A 22,267-nucleotide genomic window follows, 5' to 3' on the forward strand; every position below is an offset into this window, starting at 1 on the left:
GTCTTTCTGTAGCATGACTGCAGGCGTTGCATATTTCTCGAAAAAGTATTGAGTCTATGAAAGGAACACAGCTATACAGTTTCTACAGTATATAACTCTGATCAGATTGTGTGTCTTGAGAGATTTCTGGAAAAGTACTAAATCTCTCATGTACTGGATTTTTTTTTTTTTTTTTTGAGACAGAGTCTTGCTCTGTCACCCAGGCTGGCATGCAGTGGCACAATCGTGGCTCACTACAACCTCTGCCTCCCGGATTCAAGCAATTCTCCTGCCTCAGCCTTCTCAGTAGCTGGGACTATAGGTGCGCACCACCACGCCCAGCTATAAATTTTGTATTTTTAGTAGAGATGGGGTTTCACTATGTCGTCCAGGCTGATCTCAAACTCTTGGCCTCAAGTGATCCACTCACCTCGACCTCTCAAAGCACTGGGATTATAGGCATGAGCCACCACACCCGGCTTCACATACTGGATTTCCTTTTTAAATTGCTGAAAGGCACCACTAAGTGCTTACATAATCCTGGACGAGGTGTTAAAATCTGCCCAATTAAGAAATCAAGCCTAAACTCCACATGTTTTGAATATACCCATTTTCTCCCCAGATAAGGAAAAAAAAATACAGGTTCCACAGTTAGTATGTTTACAAATATTTAACTTTAAACTTTAAATGTAAACTTTTTAAACTTTTAAACAATTTAAACTTTTAATTTTCACAAATGTGTCAGATTAAATTAGGGTCCAGAGGATTAAATTGTAAAATAGTTTTCTACCTGGAATAGTACCTTCCATATAGCTTATTCAATTGAAATAGAAAACATTTGGTTTCTTAGAAAAGAATGTATAAACAATTGTATAAAAACAACTACATTATAAATTTAAATAGCATTCCTTTTTTTTTTTTTTTTTTTTTTTTTTTGAGATGGAGTCTCACTCTGTTGCCCAGGCTGGAGTGCAGTGGTGGGATCTCAGCTTACCACAACCTCCACCTCCCAGGTTCAATGGATTCCCCTGCCTCAGCCTCTAGGGTAGCTGGGATTACAGGCATGCACCACCACATCCGGCTAATTTTTGTATTTTGTGGAGATGGGGTTTCACCATGTTGGCCTGACTGGTCTCGAACTCCTGACCTCAAGTGATTTCCCCGCCTTGGCCTCCCAAAGTGCTGGGATTGCAGGCGTGAGCCACTGCGCCCAGCTCTACTTTGTAATAATTCTTTTCAAAGTGTCTTTCAAAAAAAAGTTCTTAAAAAAATGAAAATCTAATTTTAGTTTAAAGACCTCTCAGTGTCCCTGCTGAGTTATAAGATAAAAGGAGTTGCCCACTGAAGGCAGGACCTATCAAGTCTCAATCCTTTTATTTAGTAAAAAAGTAACCTGAAGACACAGTCTCAAAAAGTTTTAAGCAACTTTCTGTACTAATACAGTAATGTGTCACTTACCTACAGGGATGCAGTCTAAGAAAGGTGTCATTAGGCAATTTCCCCACTGTGTGAACATCATAGACTGTACTTAACAATAGTATTGCCTACTATACACCTAGGTTATATGGTACAGCCTATGGCTCCTAGGCTACGAACCTGTAGAGCATGTTACTGCACTGAATACTGTAGGCAACTGTAACACAATGGTTAAGGATTTGTGTACCTAAACATAGAAAAGGCAAAGTAAAAATACAGTATTATAATCTATAATCTTACAGAACCACTGTTGTACATGGGGTCCACTGTTGACCAATTATGTGGTCATTATGTGGTGCCATTATGGGGTGCATGACTGTACTGTGAGGTAGACTTAGAAGGCTATAGTATTCCTCAATAAAATACCAAAGATTTAAATTTCATTTTCCTTAATACTCATAGTCAATGTAAAACAAACTCTAATGTTTTACATTGGTACTGTTTTGAAAGTTTTCAGTCTAAAAGATGACTTTATGACTTTTCTTTGGTTAAACCACAAGGTAGAAAAAAGATACAAATATAGAATTCTAATAAACATAAGATTTTTCTGCCTTTAAAAGGCTAAAATGAAACTTTCTAATATAGGTTATTTTGTTGTTACCTGTATTATTAATACTTAGGATTATTTACACATAAACATGGGTGAACAACTAAATCAAGCTGTGATTAAACAGCCAGTGTCTATACGTTGGTTTTCATAAATCTCAGACAATACTGAAAATTATATGAATTTACAGAATATTCTTACGCTATCTGGTAAAGTTTTAATACTCTATAGGATTACAGAGTATTGAAAACATTTCTACAAAAAATTAAAATTCAGACACAGAAAATATAAAAAGTCCCTAACATATGATTCTTTTATTTATTTTATTTTATTTTTTTGAGACAGAGTCTCACTCTGTTGCCCAGGCTGGAGTGCAATGGTGTGATCTCAGCTCACTGCAACCTCTGCCTCCTGGGTTTAAGCGATTCTCTTACCTCAGCCTCCCAAGTAGCTGGGATTATAGGCACCTGGATTATTTTTTGTATTTTTAGTAGAGACAGAGTTTCGCTATGTTGGCCAGGCGGGTCTCAAACGCCTGACCTTAAGTGATCTGCCTGCCTTGGACTCCCAAAGTGCTGGGACACAGGCGTGAGCCATTGTGCCTGGCCTGATTCATATATTTTTAAACCTATGTATCTCTGACCATACCTTAACATGTTTGCTCTTCGTAACACTCAGGATGAAATAAATCAGTTAATGTTTACATATTAAACATGCTTGATAGAATTGTTTTAAAAACTAATTTTAAAGTTTTAAATAATACTGTTATTAAACACTGATCTATTACAACATACATATAAAAGTATATTGAAAACTAATAAACACTTGTATATAATTAAGGAGGGAGCCTGATTAACTCACAGAAAAATTTTTTTTTCCTCTGGATATGAAGTCCATTTATAACCAGGTAATAATTTTTTGCCCTCTATAGAGTCTGTCCAGGAGTCCAAAATTATTGTCCGCATCAGAGAACATTTTCTTTTCAAAGGTCTATTAACATTTATAAATATGACTTCGTTATGCTTTTGTGTAATCATGACTATACACTGTTGTAAACATAATAAGAGTTCTCATTTCTAGAGGACCTAAAATTTGTAACGGTCTTTCTGTTATAGTCAGTATTAATTTCTATTACTTTGGCTAATAAGAAGGTTGGGCAGCTTCTTTCTCTCTGCTCTTTATCTTATCAAATAACTAGTCTCCTCTGCTAAGTCTTTCAGCCTTTGCCTCTCTTCAAGATTAGGCTCCAAATTCAGAGCCTACTTTGGCAGTACACCTTCTGCACCCTAACTGCCTTTAGTCTTTCCTAGAAGGCTGCTACTTGGTAGCATCAATCACTTTACTTTCTTATCTTGCTTGTATAACAATGGCTTGACTCACACACAGAGGTTATTCTAAAAATAACAATGGCCGAGTATACTCTATGTTTTCTGATATGCTCAATGATATTTAAAAAGCTGTTCTATTTGTCAGGACCACAGAGTTCAAAAATGTCAGAACAGAGGGTAGTTCATGCCTTCCGCCCTGAGGACCATTACAAGTCAATTTTATTTATATTAAAAAATGTCAATCATATGAAAAGGTTTTATCTATAGTATTTATCTTTACAGGATGAGTGAAAGCATATGTTAAGACTGACACGACTGTCAGCAAAAGACTTCTAAAGCAGTGTTTCCCAACCTTTTTGGCACCAGGGACTGGTTCCATGGAAGACAATTTTTCCACAGACCAGGGGTTATGGGGTAGAGGGAATGGTTTCAGGATGATTCAAGTGCATTACATTTATTGTGCACTTCATTTCTATTATTATTATATTATAATATATAATGAAATACATATACAGCTCACCATAATGTAGAATCAGTGGGAGCCCTGAGCTTGCTTTCCTGCAACTAGAAGGTCCCATCTGGGGGTGATGAGAGACAGTGACAGATCATCGGGCATTAGATTCTCATAAGGAGCACACAACCTAGATCCCTCATGATCAGTTTACAATGGGGTTCATGTTACTATGGGAATCTAATGCTGCTGCTCATCTGATAGGAAGTGGAGCTCAGGTGGTAATATGAGTGACGGAGAGCAGTTGTAAATACAGATGAAGCTTCACTTGCTTGCCCACCACTCACCTCCTGCTGTGCAGCCCTGTTCCAGAGCTATCTAAAAGCCTCCCATACCAAAAACAACTAATGAGATTAAAAAAAAATTGTAGGATAGTGGTTAGCCTGCCCACTTGTTAACAGCAGGGTCTTGCTTCTGCCTTCATTTGCTCCTAGCTAAGCTATAGTATATCTTATAAGAGACCTATCTTAGCCTTTACTACATAAAGATTCAACCTCTCAAATGGACATAAAAACTACAAAACATTTAAGGCAGAATGACTGTATGGAAAATTTCTTACTGCCAGGAACCTTTTTTTAAAAAATGACCAAAAGTCCTAACTAGAGGCCTCTTCACGCGATGCAAAGACCAAGCAAAATTGTGAATTTTCTTTTCTCCATGAAAAAGAATGGCCTAATGACCACACTAGGGTCAACAGTACATGACTGTGGGCAACCTCACCCTGGTAACTGCTAGCCACTTAGTATTCCATCTGATCATTCTGGTCACTGAGTCTCAGATGGAAAGCAAGAAGCGTATTATTCTAAAGGACTGGGTAACCCTAAAGCCTATATCTAGTTAGTGTTGTTATACTCTTTTCTGTGAGAACTTAAAAGATCCAAAAATATATTCCTTTAACCATCATGGTAATACTCATGGTACTTAAACGTTTTGAAATGTTGTTCTGCTTTTACATGCTACATAGTACGGAGGGAGGAATCCCTATAATACCAGTGCCTTTTATTTGGTATAAGTTGAACAATTAGAGGTAAAATCCTCCCTTAAAATTTCTGAGTATGACCTTGAACTAACCTTAAAGAACAGATACTTTTCCACTCCATTAAAAAATAAACAACCCAGGTATCTCAGCACTACATTTAGCAAGTAGTATCCCTGGATTATTTTGCTCTGCTAACAAGGGAACTATACTGTTGGGCATTAGTATTTACAATCACACTCTAGGTAGCACAAAAATGTGGCACTTTGTTTCTAGGGGAAACTTCTGTCTTTAAGAAGGAAGATACGATAATTTACAAAGACACCCATTTTATTTGTAGAACCTCTGCCTACCTGTAGTTGCCACATGACTGGCCTATCTCCAACTATAAAGTTTATATCATCTGGCTGGGCGTAGTGGCTCACGCCTGTAATCCCTGCACTTTCGAAGGCTGAGGCAGGCAGATCACCTGAGGTTGGGAGTTCGAGACCAGCCTGGCCAACATGGCAAAAAAACTTGTCTCTATTAAAAAATACAAAAATTGGCCAGGTGTGGTGTTGGGCGCCTGTAATCCCAGCTACTCAGGAGGCTGAGGCACAATAATCGCTTGAACCCAGGATGTAGAAGTTGCAGTGGGCCAAAAAAAGAAGTGTCTCCAAAAAAAAAAAAACTTTATATCAAACTTGCCAAGTATTATTTCCGGACTATCCCTAAGGAAAAGTCTAACCAGATTCATGTAACAAAACACAATGCTTCTGGATAATAATATTCCCATTGGATAGGGTCACAGGCTCTATTACAGAGATGAAAGATCTAACCTTGTAATGATAAGCACTTTTCTAAACCTGTTCACCAGTGAAACGACAGGCTATAGAATTATGCTCCAAATAATCACAGCTGTAGATTTCATTTTAGCTAGCTCTTACTGGCAAGGAATACAGCACCTGTATCCCTGAAAAATCCAAACCTTTCCCATGACTTATCAAATCTATATCAGAAGATGAAAGTAACATCAGGCCCAAAACTGGCATCTATTTAGGTGTGAAGGCCTTTTTGGGAATCCTAGTATACCACGTAAGGTATAGAGATGCTGGCAGGCTTCTTTCAGTGCAGCAGTAAAGCTTACAAAATGTTGCATATTTTTCATGATATAGGTAATGCATTACAAATATTTTCACTTGTATATTAAGTAGTAAACACTAAAAATACACCAAAAAATAAGAAGAATGTACAAGGAGGACTGTAAATTTAAGATAAAGTTGTTGCTCAAGGGGCAACAAAGGGAAATGAAGATGCAAACATTATATGTCTCACATTCTCTTTGGTACTATTTTGTGCCTTTTTCTTATTTCTATGGTAAGTTTTAAGCTTCTCAAAGCTGCTTTTACCTTCCTCGTGGTATTCATTAATGAAATTTCAGAGCTTAATCCTGAAAGTTGATGTTCTAACTGCTGGTGAAAGCAAGTTTATAAAGATTCATAAAAGGAGAGATACTATTAGAAAACCAAGTGTGATAAAGTGAATGGAGAATGATATAAAAGCATCAATCCCATATTCCAATGTGGAGATTTCTCTAAAAATGTTTAATCCTGCTTTTTTCATTATTAAAATGTCTTTAGAAATGCTATTTGTTCAGGAGGCAGAGGCAGGAGAATCGCTTGAACCCAGGTGGCAGGGGTTGCAGTGAGCCAAGACCGCACCATTGCACTCCAGCCTGGGCGACAGAGTGAAACTCTGTCTCAAAAAAAAAAAAAAAAAATCTATTAAGACATCCAGATTTTTGAAATAGCTGTCATGTCCTGAGAAATGTGGACCTATAAGTCTTAAAAGTATACAAGTCTTACTGGTTGTTTCATTTTGTAACTTTTTTGCCCTGATAATATTAAACTGACACCTCTGCATTCTAAAAAGTAGATAACCTTGGGAAGTTTCTCTGTTAAGCAAGAAGAGCTTTGGGATTTTCCTCTCCTCTTCCACATAAGGTAGAATAAAACCTTTGAATTCTTTAGTCAACCAAAAGGTTTCTATATTTGTTTCATTTAAATTAACAAATATAGCTGGAGTTTTAAAAATCCAATCTGATAATGTCTTATTAGGTAAATTAAATCAGTTTATACTTGTTATTACCGACATATTTCTCCCCTCCTTTCTCTTCCTTTTTCCTTCTCTTTCTGCCATTTGCCGGATTTATAAAGTAGTCTAGGTTCCTCCCTGCTTCCCTTTGATCTCTGCTGTTTGAGAGCAACAAGTTGGTTTTCTTTTGGTGGTTACCCTTTTAATATACATGAAAAGGAATATTCAGTATTCCTTTCCTACGCCTGAAGATTACAAGGACTGCCATAATTTTAAATTACTCACTAAACATCTCTGCTTTCCCCTTCCATATTATTACTGTCATCTAGTTAAGTTCCACGTTAATAAAACTTTTTAATCAAAAAAATTTTAAATCATTCATGACTTTTTTGTGTTTATAGTCAATAGTAAATTTACTGTCATATTTTTTAATTTTTGTGCTCACCGTTGCCTTCTGTATCCCACTCCATTCTTATGGGTTCAATTTCCTTCCTCCTGAAGAACATCTTTGAGTAGTTTTTTCCAAAATGAGGGTCACTGAGTGGTAAGTTATCCTGGTCTTTAAACAAAAATGTCTTTCTTTCATCGACAGTCTTGGGTATATTTAACTTGGTATAAAATTCTAGATTCAAAGCCATTTTTCTTTCAGCACTTTAGTATTTCTCTACCGTCTTCTGGTATTAATGGTTGATATCTGTTAGAAATCTGCTAACAGTCAAACCGCTGTGCCTTCCCAGTATATCTGTCTTTCTTATCCCTTAGTGGTTTTTAGGTTTTCTCTGAATGCCCACAGTTATGGCATGAGGTACTGAAGCGTAGATTTATCTTTCTTTATCCTGCTTGGCAGTTGTGGCATACTTTTAAGCTGAGGATTTGAGATTTCCTTCAATTCTTTGCAATCCAGTTTCTCTACCATTCCCTCCATTTTCTTCTTTGGAAATCCTACTAGACAGACGTTGGAAATTCCCAATCTATTCACCATGGCTTTTAACTGCTCCTTCACTTAAAAAAAAAAAAAAAAAAAACCGTGCTGTTTGCTGGATGAAGTTCTCATCACCTTCTTCAGTTCACTAGTTCTTTGTTCATCTATGTCCAGTGTATAGTTTAATTCTGTGTGCTGAGTTTTGGTTTCAATGATTATATTTTTCATTTCCAAGACTCCTGATTAGTTGTGTTGACTGTCCTACTTCATTTCAGCCTGCTTCTGTTTCATGATTTCTTGTTCTTTTTCAATGGATTAAGTTATCTCATCAATTATCTTTTTGAGTATCCAAAACATAAATGAAGTCTTGGTCAGGCTATATATTTCATCTGGAATAAATATATGTCTATCCCAATAGTTGATTTTGCTGGTGATCCTTCTTAGCAGTATTTATGGATTTTGGAATTTTAATTTATCAGAGTTTTGAACAGGAGCCTTTTCTTTTGGGATGTTTGTTTACTTCCTTTCCCCTCCCTCTCTGTGTACATCCTTCCCTTTCTAGCAGTTTTGCATCTGCTTCTACCAGGGCCCCTGAGTCCAAAAGTCTAGAATAAGTCTTATGATGACTTCTTAGAGCAGCTGCTTCATAAGTATACTTAGCATATCACATATCTGGTCACTGGGCAAGCAGATGGACACAAAGCTGTCTTTGTTATCCCTAGGCTCACAACTTCCTATAAAACCATAGCCCTTGGCAGAAGACTGGCAATATTTTTTCTTAGTTTCTTTCCAAAAGTGGATAAAAGTTCCACCCTAGTCCTTGGTTTCAAGAAGCGAAACTGGCTCTGGCCCCTTGTCCCACATGATGCACATTTAGTCTCTGTTACTTGTAGCCAAATTCCTGGACACCACCACCTGCCTTGGATAGAGAGTCCAGCAGGCCCAGGCTGCAGTTTTGCTCACTACTTGGCATTTCTGGTCCATGAAGATATTTATCTTGTTTGTGGAAGCCCAGCCTTGTCTCTTTTGTTTTCTCGTTTATATTTTACCCGTCATTGCTATGTGTTTGGAGCAAAGGGAGTGAGTCGAAACATAAACTCAATGTGCCATCTTGACTAGAAACTTTACATCATCTTGTAGCATTATATTTGAACAAAATTTACTTTTTAAAATGTATAAATAAGATTAACAAGGAACTTTTAAACCCCTTACTTGTACCTAAATAATAATTATGAAATATTATTTTCATATACAAATTAAATCCTAACTTGACGTTTAAAATATATAGACATGAAAGTAATTAAACTGCATTTATTCCAAAATTAGTCTACAAAACAGACTTAATGTAGAATTACTTTCACCTTTGAAATCAAATTAGTCCTACTTGTGAAAGGAAGAAATGGGACTTTCAAAGTAACATTTATCAGCTTTAACCCAAAGTAAAAATAGGAAACATTTCTATTCAATTTAAGTTAGAAAGGCTGTCAGCTAAACAGAAATAAAACAAGACCATTTCTTATTATGCTTAGTGAGAAAGAAAAACTTATACCTTTTCACTTGTTAAAAATTTTGCAAAATATACATGCTCTCCTCCTGTTTTCAATTCTTCCATCTTTTTTCTTGAGGCCTGAGTATCATCTAATTTATAACTCTTAAAAACAGCTAAAACTTCTTCAGAATACTGCAAAATAAAAATATTAGTTTTATTCGACATTGTTACCCAAATTTGTTTAGTGCTTTTCTGCATCAAAATGTCTAGAATTTACTCTCAATCATGTATGTATATTGTATATTGTAAGGCACACTAACAATAAAAATTATGGGAGTAAAAACTATTGTGGATATTTCACTTATTGTAAAAGTAGGAACAAGTTCCCTACTCCTAAAGAGATGTGATTTCTTGGCCAGTCGCGGTGGCTCATGCTTGTAATCCCAGCACTTTGGGAGGCTGAGGTGGGCGGGTAACTTGAGATCAGGAGTTTGAGACAAGCCTGGCCAACATGGTGAAACCCTGTCTCAACTAAAAATACAAAAATTAGCCGGGCACCTGTAGTCCCAGCTACTCGGGAGACTGAGGCTAAAGGATCCCTTGAACCTGGGAGGCTCCGTCTCCAAAAGAAAAGAAATATGATTTAAGAAGTTTGTGTAAGGGACAAACAGAGAAGGGAACACTTTTAAGAGTGTATAGGAATTTACCAGTGAAATTGTTTAACTACCTGTAGAAACTCTTATGTATTTCTTGTGCTAAAGACTGAGCAAATAAATTCCATCAAATTCTGTTCAGTTAGAAGACAATTTCAGATTATTTCTCACTAACCACTTAATCTGAATTTGGATGGTGCTGCCCCCACAAAAAATTGCATATAAAACAAAAACTATTAAAAATAACATAACACACACCACGCTACTTTGAGAACTACCTACTTATCTTATATTTTGATTACAACAAAAAAGGATAACTGATCTTTAAGTAGCCAAGAAAAATATAAAAAATTCTTCTAAAACAGGATTGGCAAACTTCTTCCATAAAGGACCAGGGAGTAAGTATTTCAGGCTTTGTGGCCTTTATAGTCTCAGTTGCAACTACTCAGCTGTGCCATTATAGTGCAAAAACAGCCACAGGTAAGTGGAGGTCATGGTAGTATTCCAATAAACCTTTGTTTACAAGCAGTAGGTCAGATCTGGCCCAGGGCCATGACTTGAGGACTTCTGTTTCAACAAGACAGCTAAAATAATTTTGTACAAAGATAGAATATATTCTGCAAAATATCATCAATTTATGTTGATAACACTCATTATATTCCAAAAAAGCAAGGCTGTAATGACTTTTAAATATCCGATCTTCACAATAATAGTGGTTTAAATATTAATTTGTAATTTAGCTTGTTATGAAATTGGTATAAAAATGTAAGAGGTAGAATAAAATAGTGAAAAGTATGTTAGACAAGGGTAAGTTTTAGCTCTATCACTGGCTATAAAATACTAGGCTTCTGACAGTCTGTCACTGGCAACTCACCTTGAGAAAAGTTTTCCATGAAATCTTCTCATAGCATTGCACGGGGTTCCTGAAGTAATCCTGAAGTGACCAGAATTTTCGATACAGGTTGTAATCAATTGGAATAGAGCTAATAAAATAAATGTTACATTAAATAAATCATTTAAATTCTTTTACAAATATCTAAATATTCTTAGCTTTGGTCACAAACCATTTTCAGAAGCTAATGAAAGTTACCAGAAAAGTACACATTCACAAATACTTATATAAACTTTTACAAATCATTTTAGGGAACTCACAGACCCCAATAGACTCTCTTTATCTACACTGGTGGAGCCCCTGAATTTTGGTAGGACACATGGTTATTCAGAATTAAAGATTATGTTTCCCAACCAATCTTGCTGGTAGTATGATCATGTGATTAAATTCTGGCCAATCAGTTGGGAGCAGAAGTCATATGTGCAACTTTTGGGCCATATTTTATCACTGGCCTTTTCCTCTTCCTGCTGGCTAGAATGTAGATGTGAGAGTGAGCCACCCTGCACTACAGGAAAAAGGGCAAACACCAAGAGATGATGGAAGAAGAAGGTAGAAGAAACCAGGGTCTAGGCAATCTCACTGAGCAGCGCTCCCTTACCAGCCTTGGACTGCCTGCTTCTAGACTTCGATATGAGGGGGAAAAAATCAACTTTTATGTTGTTTAAACCGATGTTAATCTGAATCTATGTTAAAAGTCACTAACTAATAATATTATATCCTAAGAAGCATTAGTATGAGATAAACATATATGGTACATATCAAGTTAGGATCACAAAAATAAGCCCTTTCTCTAGTGACTTTATTATGGCACTACTAATTCAACTTCTAATCTTGATATGTCACAAATCTACAGTGTCAATACATATTCTTTTAATTTTTTTTTTTTTTTTTAAAGGAGTCTCGCTCTGTTGCCCAGGCTGGAGTAGAGGGCAGTGGTGTGATCTTGGCTCACTGCAAGCTCTGCCTCCCGGGTTCAAGCGATTCTCCTGCCTCAGCCTCCTGAGTAGCTGGGACTACAGGTGCCCACCACCACGCCCAGCTGATTTTTTGTATTTTTAGTAGAGACAGGGTTTCATCGTGTTAGCCAGGATGGTCTCAAGCTCCTGACTTCGTGATCCGCCCACCTCAGCCTCCCAAAGTGCTGGGATTACAAGCATGAGCCACTGCGCGGCCTATTCTTTTAATTTTTAAAACAGCTAATATCTGATAAATGGCTAGTATGTGAGGCACGTGAAAATCAACAGTGAAGAACACTGACAACTTTTAACTAACCAAAATCTAAATCTAATTCTTGCCAAAGCTTTCATCAAGAATTAGTAGTATCTGAAAGAATCTAATGGGCAGGTTTACTTTCACTCTTCCTAAACTTTTCCCTAGTAACAACTCTGAAAGTAGGAAAACAATGATCTGCACATTAACCTCTCTCTATAATTAAAGCAGCTTAACTGATTTACAACAATAAGATTATACCTCTGGGTTTTCTATGAATTGCGTTTTTTAAAAAAAAGCCACAGCCTGGGCATGGTGGTTCATGCCTGTAATCCCAGCACTTTGGGAGGCTGAGGCGGGCGGATCACGAGGTCAGGAGTTCGAGACCAGCCTGATCAATATGATGAAATCCCATCTCTACTAAAAATACAAAAACTACCCAGGCGTGGTGGTGCGTGCCTGTAATCCCAGCTTCTCAGGAGGCTGAGGCAGAAGAATCACTTGAACCCAGGAGGTAGAGCTTGCAGTGAGCTGAGACTGCGGCACTGCACTCCAGCCTGGGTGATAGAGCGAGACTCCATCTCAAAAAACAAACAAACCAAAAACAAAACAAAACAAAACAAAAAGCCACAAAAAGGACATTACCTAAAACGTTAAATAGAGAAAAGAAACAGCACTATATAAATTATTTACATCCATGAAAGAACAAGAACCAGTATTTGTATAGTTCCACATTTGATAAAGAATGTTTTTGAAGTGCATGTGCACACACACACACTAACAAAATGTTACTCAGTTACAACATGTAAGATTGAATATAATAAATACCTCTGGAAATGTAGTACCAGGAAAGTTTGTCTCTTTAAAACGGGGCTAGTTCTAACAGAGAATGAGAATCACGCAACCATTATATGTCCCTTTTGTCTCAATTGATAAGAACTTCACATCTAATTTAATGCTTGATACCAATAACAATGTTATTCCAAGTTGCTAATTACCATCTCCTACCTGTAAAGGCTTTTGATCTCTTCCCTTTTATCTTTAATTGGCTTGGTGGGTATCTGAGGCGTCTTACAGAATAAATTTTGAAGTTGTGTTAAATATTACTGTTAGGCAGTTTTTATAGTTGAGGCATTAATATATTTTTTAAAACTTAAAGTCCCCTCTCCTAGATGCTGTCCCTTGCTCTTTTCCTTCACAGCTGAATAAAATTCTTCAAAGAGTTGTCTATACTCCATGTCACCACTTCATTACCTTCCCATTCACTCTTCAACCCACTTGCAATTTGCCTTCCACCTTCACCACTCTACAGAAACTTCTGAATTTTCTGTTTATCCACACAAAGCAAATGTAACCATTTATTGTATTTGCAAATAATAACAAATCAGAAACCCAGTTACTATGTAAAATAGAATGTCTTGTAACTATTTTAACCAAAATACTCTGGAAAACTTGATACAGTTTTTAAAATGTTGAGCTATTTTATAGGACATTACACATTGAAATTTCTTAACAAAATGTTTACTGGTGTATTTCAGCCAAATCTGAATGGACTTCATATTGTAGGTACATGGGTAATGTGTTCCGCTTTGTAAATTACATTGCCTAAGACCATCTGCTGTTTACAAAGTAATTCCTCATATATTTTCTCCCTCTATTCAACATTAGTGACTGTGACAGAGAGAGGCAGCTGAGTGTTAAGTCTTATTTAAGGGATTTACAAACATAACCAATAGGAATGAGCTGTTTATACAGTCTTAGGCAAAATCTAATTAGACAAAACTGCATTGGTTGGTGTCTCTGGGGCCATTTACACTTCAGGTGACTCATTATCTTGTAGCCTACTAACTTGCCCCAGAGCCCTGATGTTGCTCAGGCCAGACCCTAAAGCCTATTCCATCCATGCATAATGAATAAATATGTCTCTAAAAAAAAATAACGATAACAAATAATAGCTACTAGACACTGAATAGACAATATTCTAAGTGCTTTACACTTACCACTACATATAAACAATTAGTGCCTTAATAGACTATTTCTGATCATCGTCTTATTTAATCCTCTTAACTGTAGAGTGTAGGTGGCATTACTACATTTTAAAGATGTTGAAACATGACTAGGAAGTATTGGAGTTAAGCTTGGAGCCACACCACTTCTAATGTTTCTTCTGGAGATGTGTTTGAATTTGAAATCTGGGATGCCAGAAACACAGGGCAGATACAGGAATCCCATCTTGATCTTCTAAACAGTAATGGAAATTCTTTCAATTATAACTAATGACTCTCATCATCTCAGACACCTGGAAGAGTGCCAGTGAAGGAAAATTTTCCTTAATACCTTCTCTTTTCTCTTGCTTATTGCTTCTAAGCCAGCGCTAGGAAGAAATTATGGCAGGTCTTCAAATAATGATGTTTCCTTCAATATTGTTTTATTGTAACGTTGATGAGGGGGAAAAAAATGGATTCCTGGCTGGGGCCATGGTCTATGTGAAGTTTGTATATTCTCCCTATGTCTCTGTGGGTTTTCTCTAGGTAGTCAGATTCCTTCCTCCATTCCAAAGAGGTGTACATGAAAATAACTGGCATGTCTAAATGGTTTCAGGATGAGTGAGTGTGGGTGTGTGGGTATACACACCGTGAGCGGACGGCGTCCTGTACAGGGTTGGTTCCCACCCTGCGCTCTGAGTTGCTGTGACAGGCTCTGGCCACTCGCAACCTTAAACTGGAATAACTAGGCAAATAATTACCTTACTTGTTTTTATTAATCTTTCTCAAATGTATGTATAGCTCACATTTATTCAATGTTTAATAACAGAAGCATTTTCATCTTTATCTAGGAGATTGGTGATTGTTTTTGTGACTAGAAATAGGCCATAGGAACCTAACTTTTATTAGCCTATGGGAAAACTGGTTTCATTATACATCGTTTCACTTAATGTTGCAGTTTCTAGAACCTGTCTATGCCACTGAGGATTGCTTCTGGAAAGAAAGCACAGGGCTATAGAGGAGGAGATAAGAAACAGTTTTAAGAGCAAGGGGAGAGAAGGCAGAAAGGCTTCTTAACCTGCCTATTTCATTAAAAGTTGGCCCAATACACACAGGCACTGGGTCCACAAGTTTAATAGGGGAGGAGCTCCCACGGCTGCCTGTGGTTGCCTTTTCAAATGCTGGGATGATGCATAGGGTAGGCTATATAAACAATGAATTGTCTGTACTTAATATAGAAACCAGCGGATAAAGTCCGTTAGTGATTTAGGATTTATTATTTTAAGTAATATACATGAAAATTACAAATGAAAGAAATTTCTTATAATTTCTTTCCTCCTTGCCTATATCCTCACCCCAGAGAGGATACTCAATAAATTAAGAGATTACCTCTGTAAGTCAAAAAGCTTAAGCTCTGAAAACTCACCATGTTGTTGGAGCTTCCTCATCTCCCATTTCACCTTCTTCTACATCCATTCCTTCTTCTCTATCTTCAGTGTGCTACATTGAAAAAAAATATATAGCCTGTCACGAAGCAGTCATCAGACAGGAGATAAATACTAGAATAGGTCAGCTATACATTCCTAGGCAACCCCCAGTTAGAGAAGTCTAGTCACTAACTATCTAGACCTATAGTTAATCTGTAAGGCAATCAGAATTTTACCTGACGGACAGAAGAACTCAAGAACAGTATGACAATGATATAACACAATCATGAAGACAGTAGAAAGTTTCAAATTTGCATTTCTAAACATAATCAATAGATTCCCTCTGGGAATAAAGGCCTAAATGTTTTGGAAATGCACAAAGACAGTTCAACAATAAAATGAGCAAATAACATGAATAGGTAATTCACAGAAGAAAAATAAATCCCAATCAACATATAATAAGTTCCTTAACACCAATAATGATCAAGAAAATGTAATTAAAACTAAGAAAACTTATTTTTCAAATATATACATCAATTAAGCCAATATTTTTAAAAAATTGATAATTCACACTATTGGGGTGAGGCTGTGGGGAAAAAGGGAAGGCATTCTCCATGTGCCACTGGTGGCTGTATAAATTGGTATAACCTCTTTGAGAAGTAACCAGGAAATAGCTATTGAAATATGAAATATGCATATATTTTAACCCAGTAATTTTACTTACTGGAATTTATCCTAAAAAGACATCTGCATAATTGATGTAGATGATGCAGACTGATGCAATATTATACACTACCTGGACACTAACTTTTTTTTTCACTATCAGACATAATCTAAATGCCCACAGGCAGAGAAATGTGATATATCCACTCTGATATATCCATTTACCAAGGGCCATTTAAAAACTAAGATAAATCTAAATCTTAAAGGAAGAAAGTGAATTTCAGAATAGTATGAATGACCTCATTTTGGAGAAAAACAACATGTTTGTACATATACCCAAAAAGTCCTGGTATGGTGAGACATAGAATGCTATGAGTGGTTATAGAAATAATAAAAATTTATAGAAAAAATACATATTCTGCAAAAAATAACCCAACGTTTAAAACAGAAAGTACATCTATTCTATAATCTACCTTATGATTAACACTATCAAAACAGAAAGTACAGCTACTTCGTTAATCCACTTTAATAGAAAGCTATGCCATAATCTACCATGGTCTACCTTGGATTACAGAATAACTGTACAGTCTATTTTAAACACTGCTTGAATTTTTTACATACAAAACATTATTTCTGTAAGTTGGAAATAAAGTCAAAAGTTTTTAAATTTTTGATGATTTATAGGCTCATTTATATGAATTTTTTTTTTTTTTTTTTTTTTTTTTGAGGCAGGGCCTCCCTCTGTCACCCAGGCTGGAGTATAGTGGCATGATCAAGGCTCACTGCAGCTTGACCTCCCTGGGCTCAGGTGATTCTCCCACCTCAGCCTCTCAGGTATGCTCTGCTAATTGTTTTGTAGAAATGGGGATTTGCCATGTTGCCCAGGCTGGTCTTGAACTCCTATGCTCAAGTGATCTGCCCATCTCAGCCTCCCAAAGTGCTGGGATTACAAGTGTGAGCCACTGTGCCTGGCCCCACATAAGTTATCTTAATAACAAACCTGCAAATACGTTATCTGAGAAGGTTCAAATCAGCCTCACCTTCTGACCCAGGGTGCTTTCCTGCTCATTGGTATTGAAAACAGTGACATTTTCCAGATTAAACTGACTCTGTAAGTTAAGACCTAGTAAAAAAAACCACAGAAGATTCAAAGCAAGTCCAGTGACACCTAAACTTACGTACGAATGTAACTTGTGTCATAATCAAAACTACAAAATGCTAAATCCATAATTAAAGAGCAGTCAAAATGAACACATTTGATTTTCAAATCCTTTCAAAACTTCATTTCTTAAAAGTACCTTTGGAGTATGGGCATACCTTGTTTTGTTGCTCTTCACAGTTTCTTGTTTTTTAAATAAATTGAATGGCAACCCTGTACCGTGCAAGTCTATCAGCACCATTTTTCCAACAGCATATGCTCACTTCCTCTGTCACATTTTGGTAATTCTCACAATATTTCAAACTTTTTCATTATTATCATATCTGTTACGATGATCTGTGATCAGTGATCTTTGAGGTTAGCATTGTCATTGTTTTTTGCCACAGATTTGTTTTTTGCCACAAACTGCACCCATCTAAGACAGTAAACTTTTTTTTTTTTCTTTTTTGGACAGCGACTCACTCCTGTCACCCAGGCTGCAGTGCAGTGGCATGATCATGGCTCAGTGCAGGCTCAGCTTCCCAAGCTCAGATGATCCTCCCACTTCAGCCTCCAGAGTAGCTGGGACTACAGGCAAGCACCACCATGCTTGGCTAAATCTTTTTGTATTTTTAGTAGAGATGGGTTTTCGCCATGTTGCCCAAGCTGGTAAGACAGCAAATTTAATCAATAAATGCTGTGTGTGTTCTGACTGCTTCACTGACCAACCGTTCCCATGACTCTCTCTCTCTCCTTGGGTCTCCTTATTCCCTGAGACAAGACAATATTGAATGTAGGCCAACTAATAACCCTACAATGGACTCTAAGTGTCAAGTAAAGGGAAGAGTCTCACATCTCTCACTTTAAATAAAAACCAGAAATGATTGAGCTTAGTAATTAAAGCATATCAAAAGCCAAGACAGGCTGAAATTTCTCTTGTGCTTAACAGCCAAGTGGTGAATGCAAAGATAAAGTTCTTGAGGGAAGTTAAAAGTGCTACTCCAGTGAACATATGAATGACAAGAAAGCAAAACAGCCTTACTGCTGATACAGAGAAAGGCTGAATGGTCTGGATAGACAAGCAAACCAGCCAGAGAAAAGCTTTAACTCTCTTCAATTCTATGAAGGCTGAGAGGTGAGGACACCACAGAAGAAAAGTATGAAGCTAGCAGAAGTTGGTTTAAGAGGTTTAAAGAAAAAAGCCCTCTCTGCAACATAACAGTACAAGGTGAAGCAGCAACTACCAATGGAGAAGCTGCAGTAAGTTATCAGAAGATCTAGCTAAGAACATTGATGAAGGTGTCTACACTTAACAGATTTTTCAATGCAGATGAAACATTCTGATATTGGAAGATGCTGTCTAGGACTTTCATAGCTAGAGAGAAGTCACTGCTTGCCTTCATGGAACAGGCTGACTCTCTTGTTAAGGGCTAACGCAGCTGGTGACTTTTAAGTTGAAGCCAATGTTCATTTACCATTCTGAAAATCTTGGGGCTCCTGAGAATTATGCTAAATCTACTCTGCCTTGGGCTCCATCCATAAAAAGACAAACCCTGATGACAGCACATCTGTTTACAGCATGGTTTACTGAACATTTTAAGCCCACTGTTGAGACTTACTGCTTAGAAAAAAAAAAGATCTCCTTTCACAATGTTATTGCTTATTCACAATGCACCTGGTCACCCAAGAGCTTTGATGGAGATGCACAAGGAAATTAATGTTGTTTTCATGCCTGCTAATACATCATCCATTTTGCAGCCAATGAATCAAAGGGTTATTTCAACTTTCAAGTCCTGTTATCTAAGAAATATATTTCATGAGGCTATAGCTACCACAGTGATTCCTTTTTTTTTTTTTTTTTTCCTGAGACGGAGCCTCGCTCTGTCGCCCAGGCTGGAGTGCAGTGGCCAGATCTCAGCTCACTGCAAGCTCCGCCTCCCGGGTTTACGCCATTCTCCTGCCTCAGCCTCCCAAGTAGCTGGGACTACAGGCACCCGCCACCTCGCCCGGCTAGTTTTTTTGTATTTTTTAGTAGAGACGGGGTTTCACCAGGTTAGCCAGGATGGTCTCGATCTCCTGACCTCGTGATCTACATTTGAGAAGATGTGCTCATTGCTACTAGAGTATCACAACTTCTGCGGCCCTCTCAGAGACCAGAGCTAGGAAAGACATATGTGTATACTAACCATACTCAGGCACTACTGTAAGCTCTTCACGTGTTTTAATTCATTTAATCCTCACAACATATAAAATAGGTGGTATATTAGCCCAGCATTAAGAAAAAGAGAACTGAAGCAATGAGATATTAAAATCTCACATATCTGAACCAACTGGGGAGGGGGAAGGCTCTGGAGAATAAGCAATGTCCCATTTCAGGAGCTAGAGAGTGGTTATACAGTATTTGTTTCATTATTATTTGCTTTATGTACTTTTCTATATAAGCGTTATTTCACAATAAAAATCTGTTAAAAAAGAGAAATGAAAGGAAGTCTATATAGCTAAGTAGTCGTGACTGAGAGAGAAAATGGAAACACAAAAATAGGCATACATTATGAAATACAGATGTGACGGTTTATATCTACATGTTTCAGTGTGATTCAACTATACATTAATAAGCTTTGAACTTAAAAGAATCCATGACTTTGTTTCAAGATTACCTGTATTATATACTAGGACTGCTATAACTATTTATAAGTAAAAGAAAATAAAGTGACAATTTCTATGATGTCTTTCAACTTTTTAGAACCATTTTTCTCATTATCATGACAGATTTTAATCTATTAAAAACTGGAAAAGATTTTCCTGCAGAAAACTCATTTAATGGATAAAAGCTTACCTGATTTCTCAGACAGTGGGAAAAGCCTGGCCAAAAAGAGCTGAATCCGTCCACAGAAGACTGTATTCTGGGATTTAGACAATCTTCTTAGGAGATCTAACGATACATGAAAATGAACGTTACACAGAAAAGATAATTCTATGTTTATTACAACCATACCTAAAAGTTTCTAAACCAATTTGTCAAGAGTATTTTCCTAAAGCAGTAGTTCTTAAAATGGGGGCAGAAAGCACTGCCACAAAAAAGTACTAGAAATTAGGAACAAAACAAGTTCAACATGACATGAAAAAGACAAACTTTACTACGTGTTTCTGACTTTCATTAAGTTTATGCCCAGAACAAAAACAGCTTAAAGTGAATGAGTTCTAATAAATCAGATTGTTAGTTAAAAATACAGATACCTAATCTATTTTTAAAATGTTATCACTGGTATTTAATTCAACCATGTGTTTTTCTGGGCATATTTACATTTTAAAAAGCTATCATTTAATCACTCAATTACTTACCATTGCACATACGTAGTAAGTAATTTTTCCCAGCAGAATAGAATGTATTCTGAAATTAAGATGGAAATTATCACTCTTCTTCTGAACTTGTTACACATTCTTCAATAATAAGTTGCAGGAAGTAAAATATTAAAGAACACTAACATGCACTGAGAATCTACTATGCCACTTTCACTTTTTTAAAGCAAATAACATTTTCAATGAAATGAAAATATTTTCAGATATAAGAAAACACGATACTGTTTTTAACATGTGAAAGTGTGAATTTTCAAGTTAGTTTTTATTACTCAAATTAAATCAAATTTTATATTTCAAGTTTTTCTCCACACATGGTTTTTACTTGGCTCTCCCAAGAGAGCAGTATATAATTTTTTCATAAGCACAAACTTGTTGGCGATCAGCAATACTACAAATAATTTCTTTTTTTAAATCTACCCTCAGAACTCTGAATCTACAGAAATACAAAGTTAGCAGGAAAAGAAACTAAGGCACTTACTGATTTCCAAGTAGCAACATTTTTTTCCACAAAAGTGAATATTGTGTCACACTGATCCAAAGGAAGACAATCCAAAACATCTCCCAACAATACAAAAGGTGTAGATGCGGTACAAATACCTTCAAGTGGAGCACAAGCCAGTTTAAAAGTTTTAAAAAAATTAGAGTAAAACAGCCTACGAAAAATAATACTGAAGAATATCTTAAAAGGTACACTTTGTTACTCATAACAAAGTTTTAAAAGGACAAGAAGTGGAAGCAGCCTACAAGTCCCCAAACAGGACATATTTAAGTAATTTTTGATATGTGCACTCAGTAATGATGACAATAATTCTTGACAAGATCTAGAGCATTTACTATATGTCAGGCACACTAAGTACTTTATATATACTAACACATTTAATCCTTATAACCCTATGAAGTAGAGCATATCATTATTTGCATTTTATAGAATGGGAAAACTGAGACACAGAGAGGTTAAATAACTTGCCCAAGATCACAGAGCCAGTAAGTGGTAGAGCTGGGATACGAACCCAGGCAGTCTGGCTCCACAGTCTGTTTTCTTCACCACTAAGCTATTCAAAAGAATATAATGCAGCCAATTAAAAACGATGGTTATAACGACTATAATAACTTGGAAAAATGCTTAGGATATAATGCTAAGTGAAAAAGGCAGGATTCAAAATTGTATGTACATATGATTATGACAATAAAAAAATTCTTAAAAGACTATAGAAACTAAAACCATTATACCAGATGAATGGTTTTTAAAAGTAGAGGAATTATGAGTACTGTTTTCCCTTTTTCTCATTCCCAAATGTTTTGTAGTGTTGCTAAATTGTCTTTGTGATTTGAAAAGATTATCTTCAAAAAATAACAAGGTTTGATATTAACTATGATTTAACATTTAAAATAACAGTATTGTTCCAGGGGAAAGAATGGAAAAGTAGAAAGTTACTGTTTAAAGAACAACAAAATTAAGATTTTCTTAAGAAAAGGTCTACTTAGTCTATTCAGACTACCTAGAAATACTTTTATATCCCTACTCATCCTTCCTTCTATTTTAAGGCAATGGGTACTTACTAACACTCATAAGTGTTTAACAAAAGTAGTTACTTAGGCATGGTATATGGGGAAAAATATCTAGGGTGATCTAAGTCCA

The 22,267-nt window shown here is 36.4% G+C and overlaps 1 protein-coding gene across 1 annotated transcript in view; it reads right to left on the reverse strand.

Annotated features, from left to right (window-relative positions):
* THOC1 (THO complex subunit 1) overlaps positions 1-22,267 on the reverse strand; it is a 51,585-nt gene that overhangs the window by 22,919 nt on the left and 6,399 nt on the right. Inside the window, exons 5-11 of the mRNA XM_007974489.3 lie at positions 21,107-21,225; positions 20,611-20,659; positions 20,105-20,200; positions 17,171-17,253; positions 15,467-15,540; positions 10,829-10,937; positions 9,362-9,493 (exon numbers count right to left, since the gene is read on the reverse strand). Coding sequence (XP_007972680.1) covers positions 9,362-9,493; positions 10,829-10,937; positions 15,467-15,540; positions 17,171-17,253; positions 20,105-20,200; positions 20,611-20,659; positions 21,107-21,225 — 662 coding nt within the window. The remainder of the gene's footprint in view (positions 1-9,361; positions 9,494-10,828; positions 10,938-15,466; positions 15,541-17,170; positions 17,254-20,104; positions 20,201-20,610; positions 20,660-21,106; positions 21,226-22,267) is intronic.

This window comes from Chlorocebus sabaeus, chromosome 18, assembly GCF_047675955.1.
Source record: "Chlorocebus sabaeus isolate Y175 chromosome 18, mChlSab1.0.hap1, whole genome shotgun sequence".
NCBI classification, from domain to species: domain Eukaryota; kingdom Metazoa; phylum Chordata; class Mammalia; order Primates; family Cercopithecidae; genus Chlorocebus; species Chlorocebus sabaeus.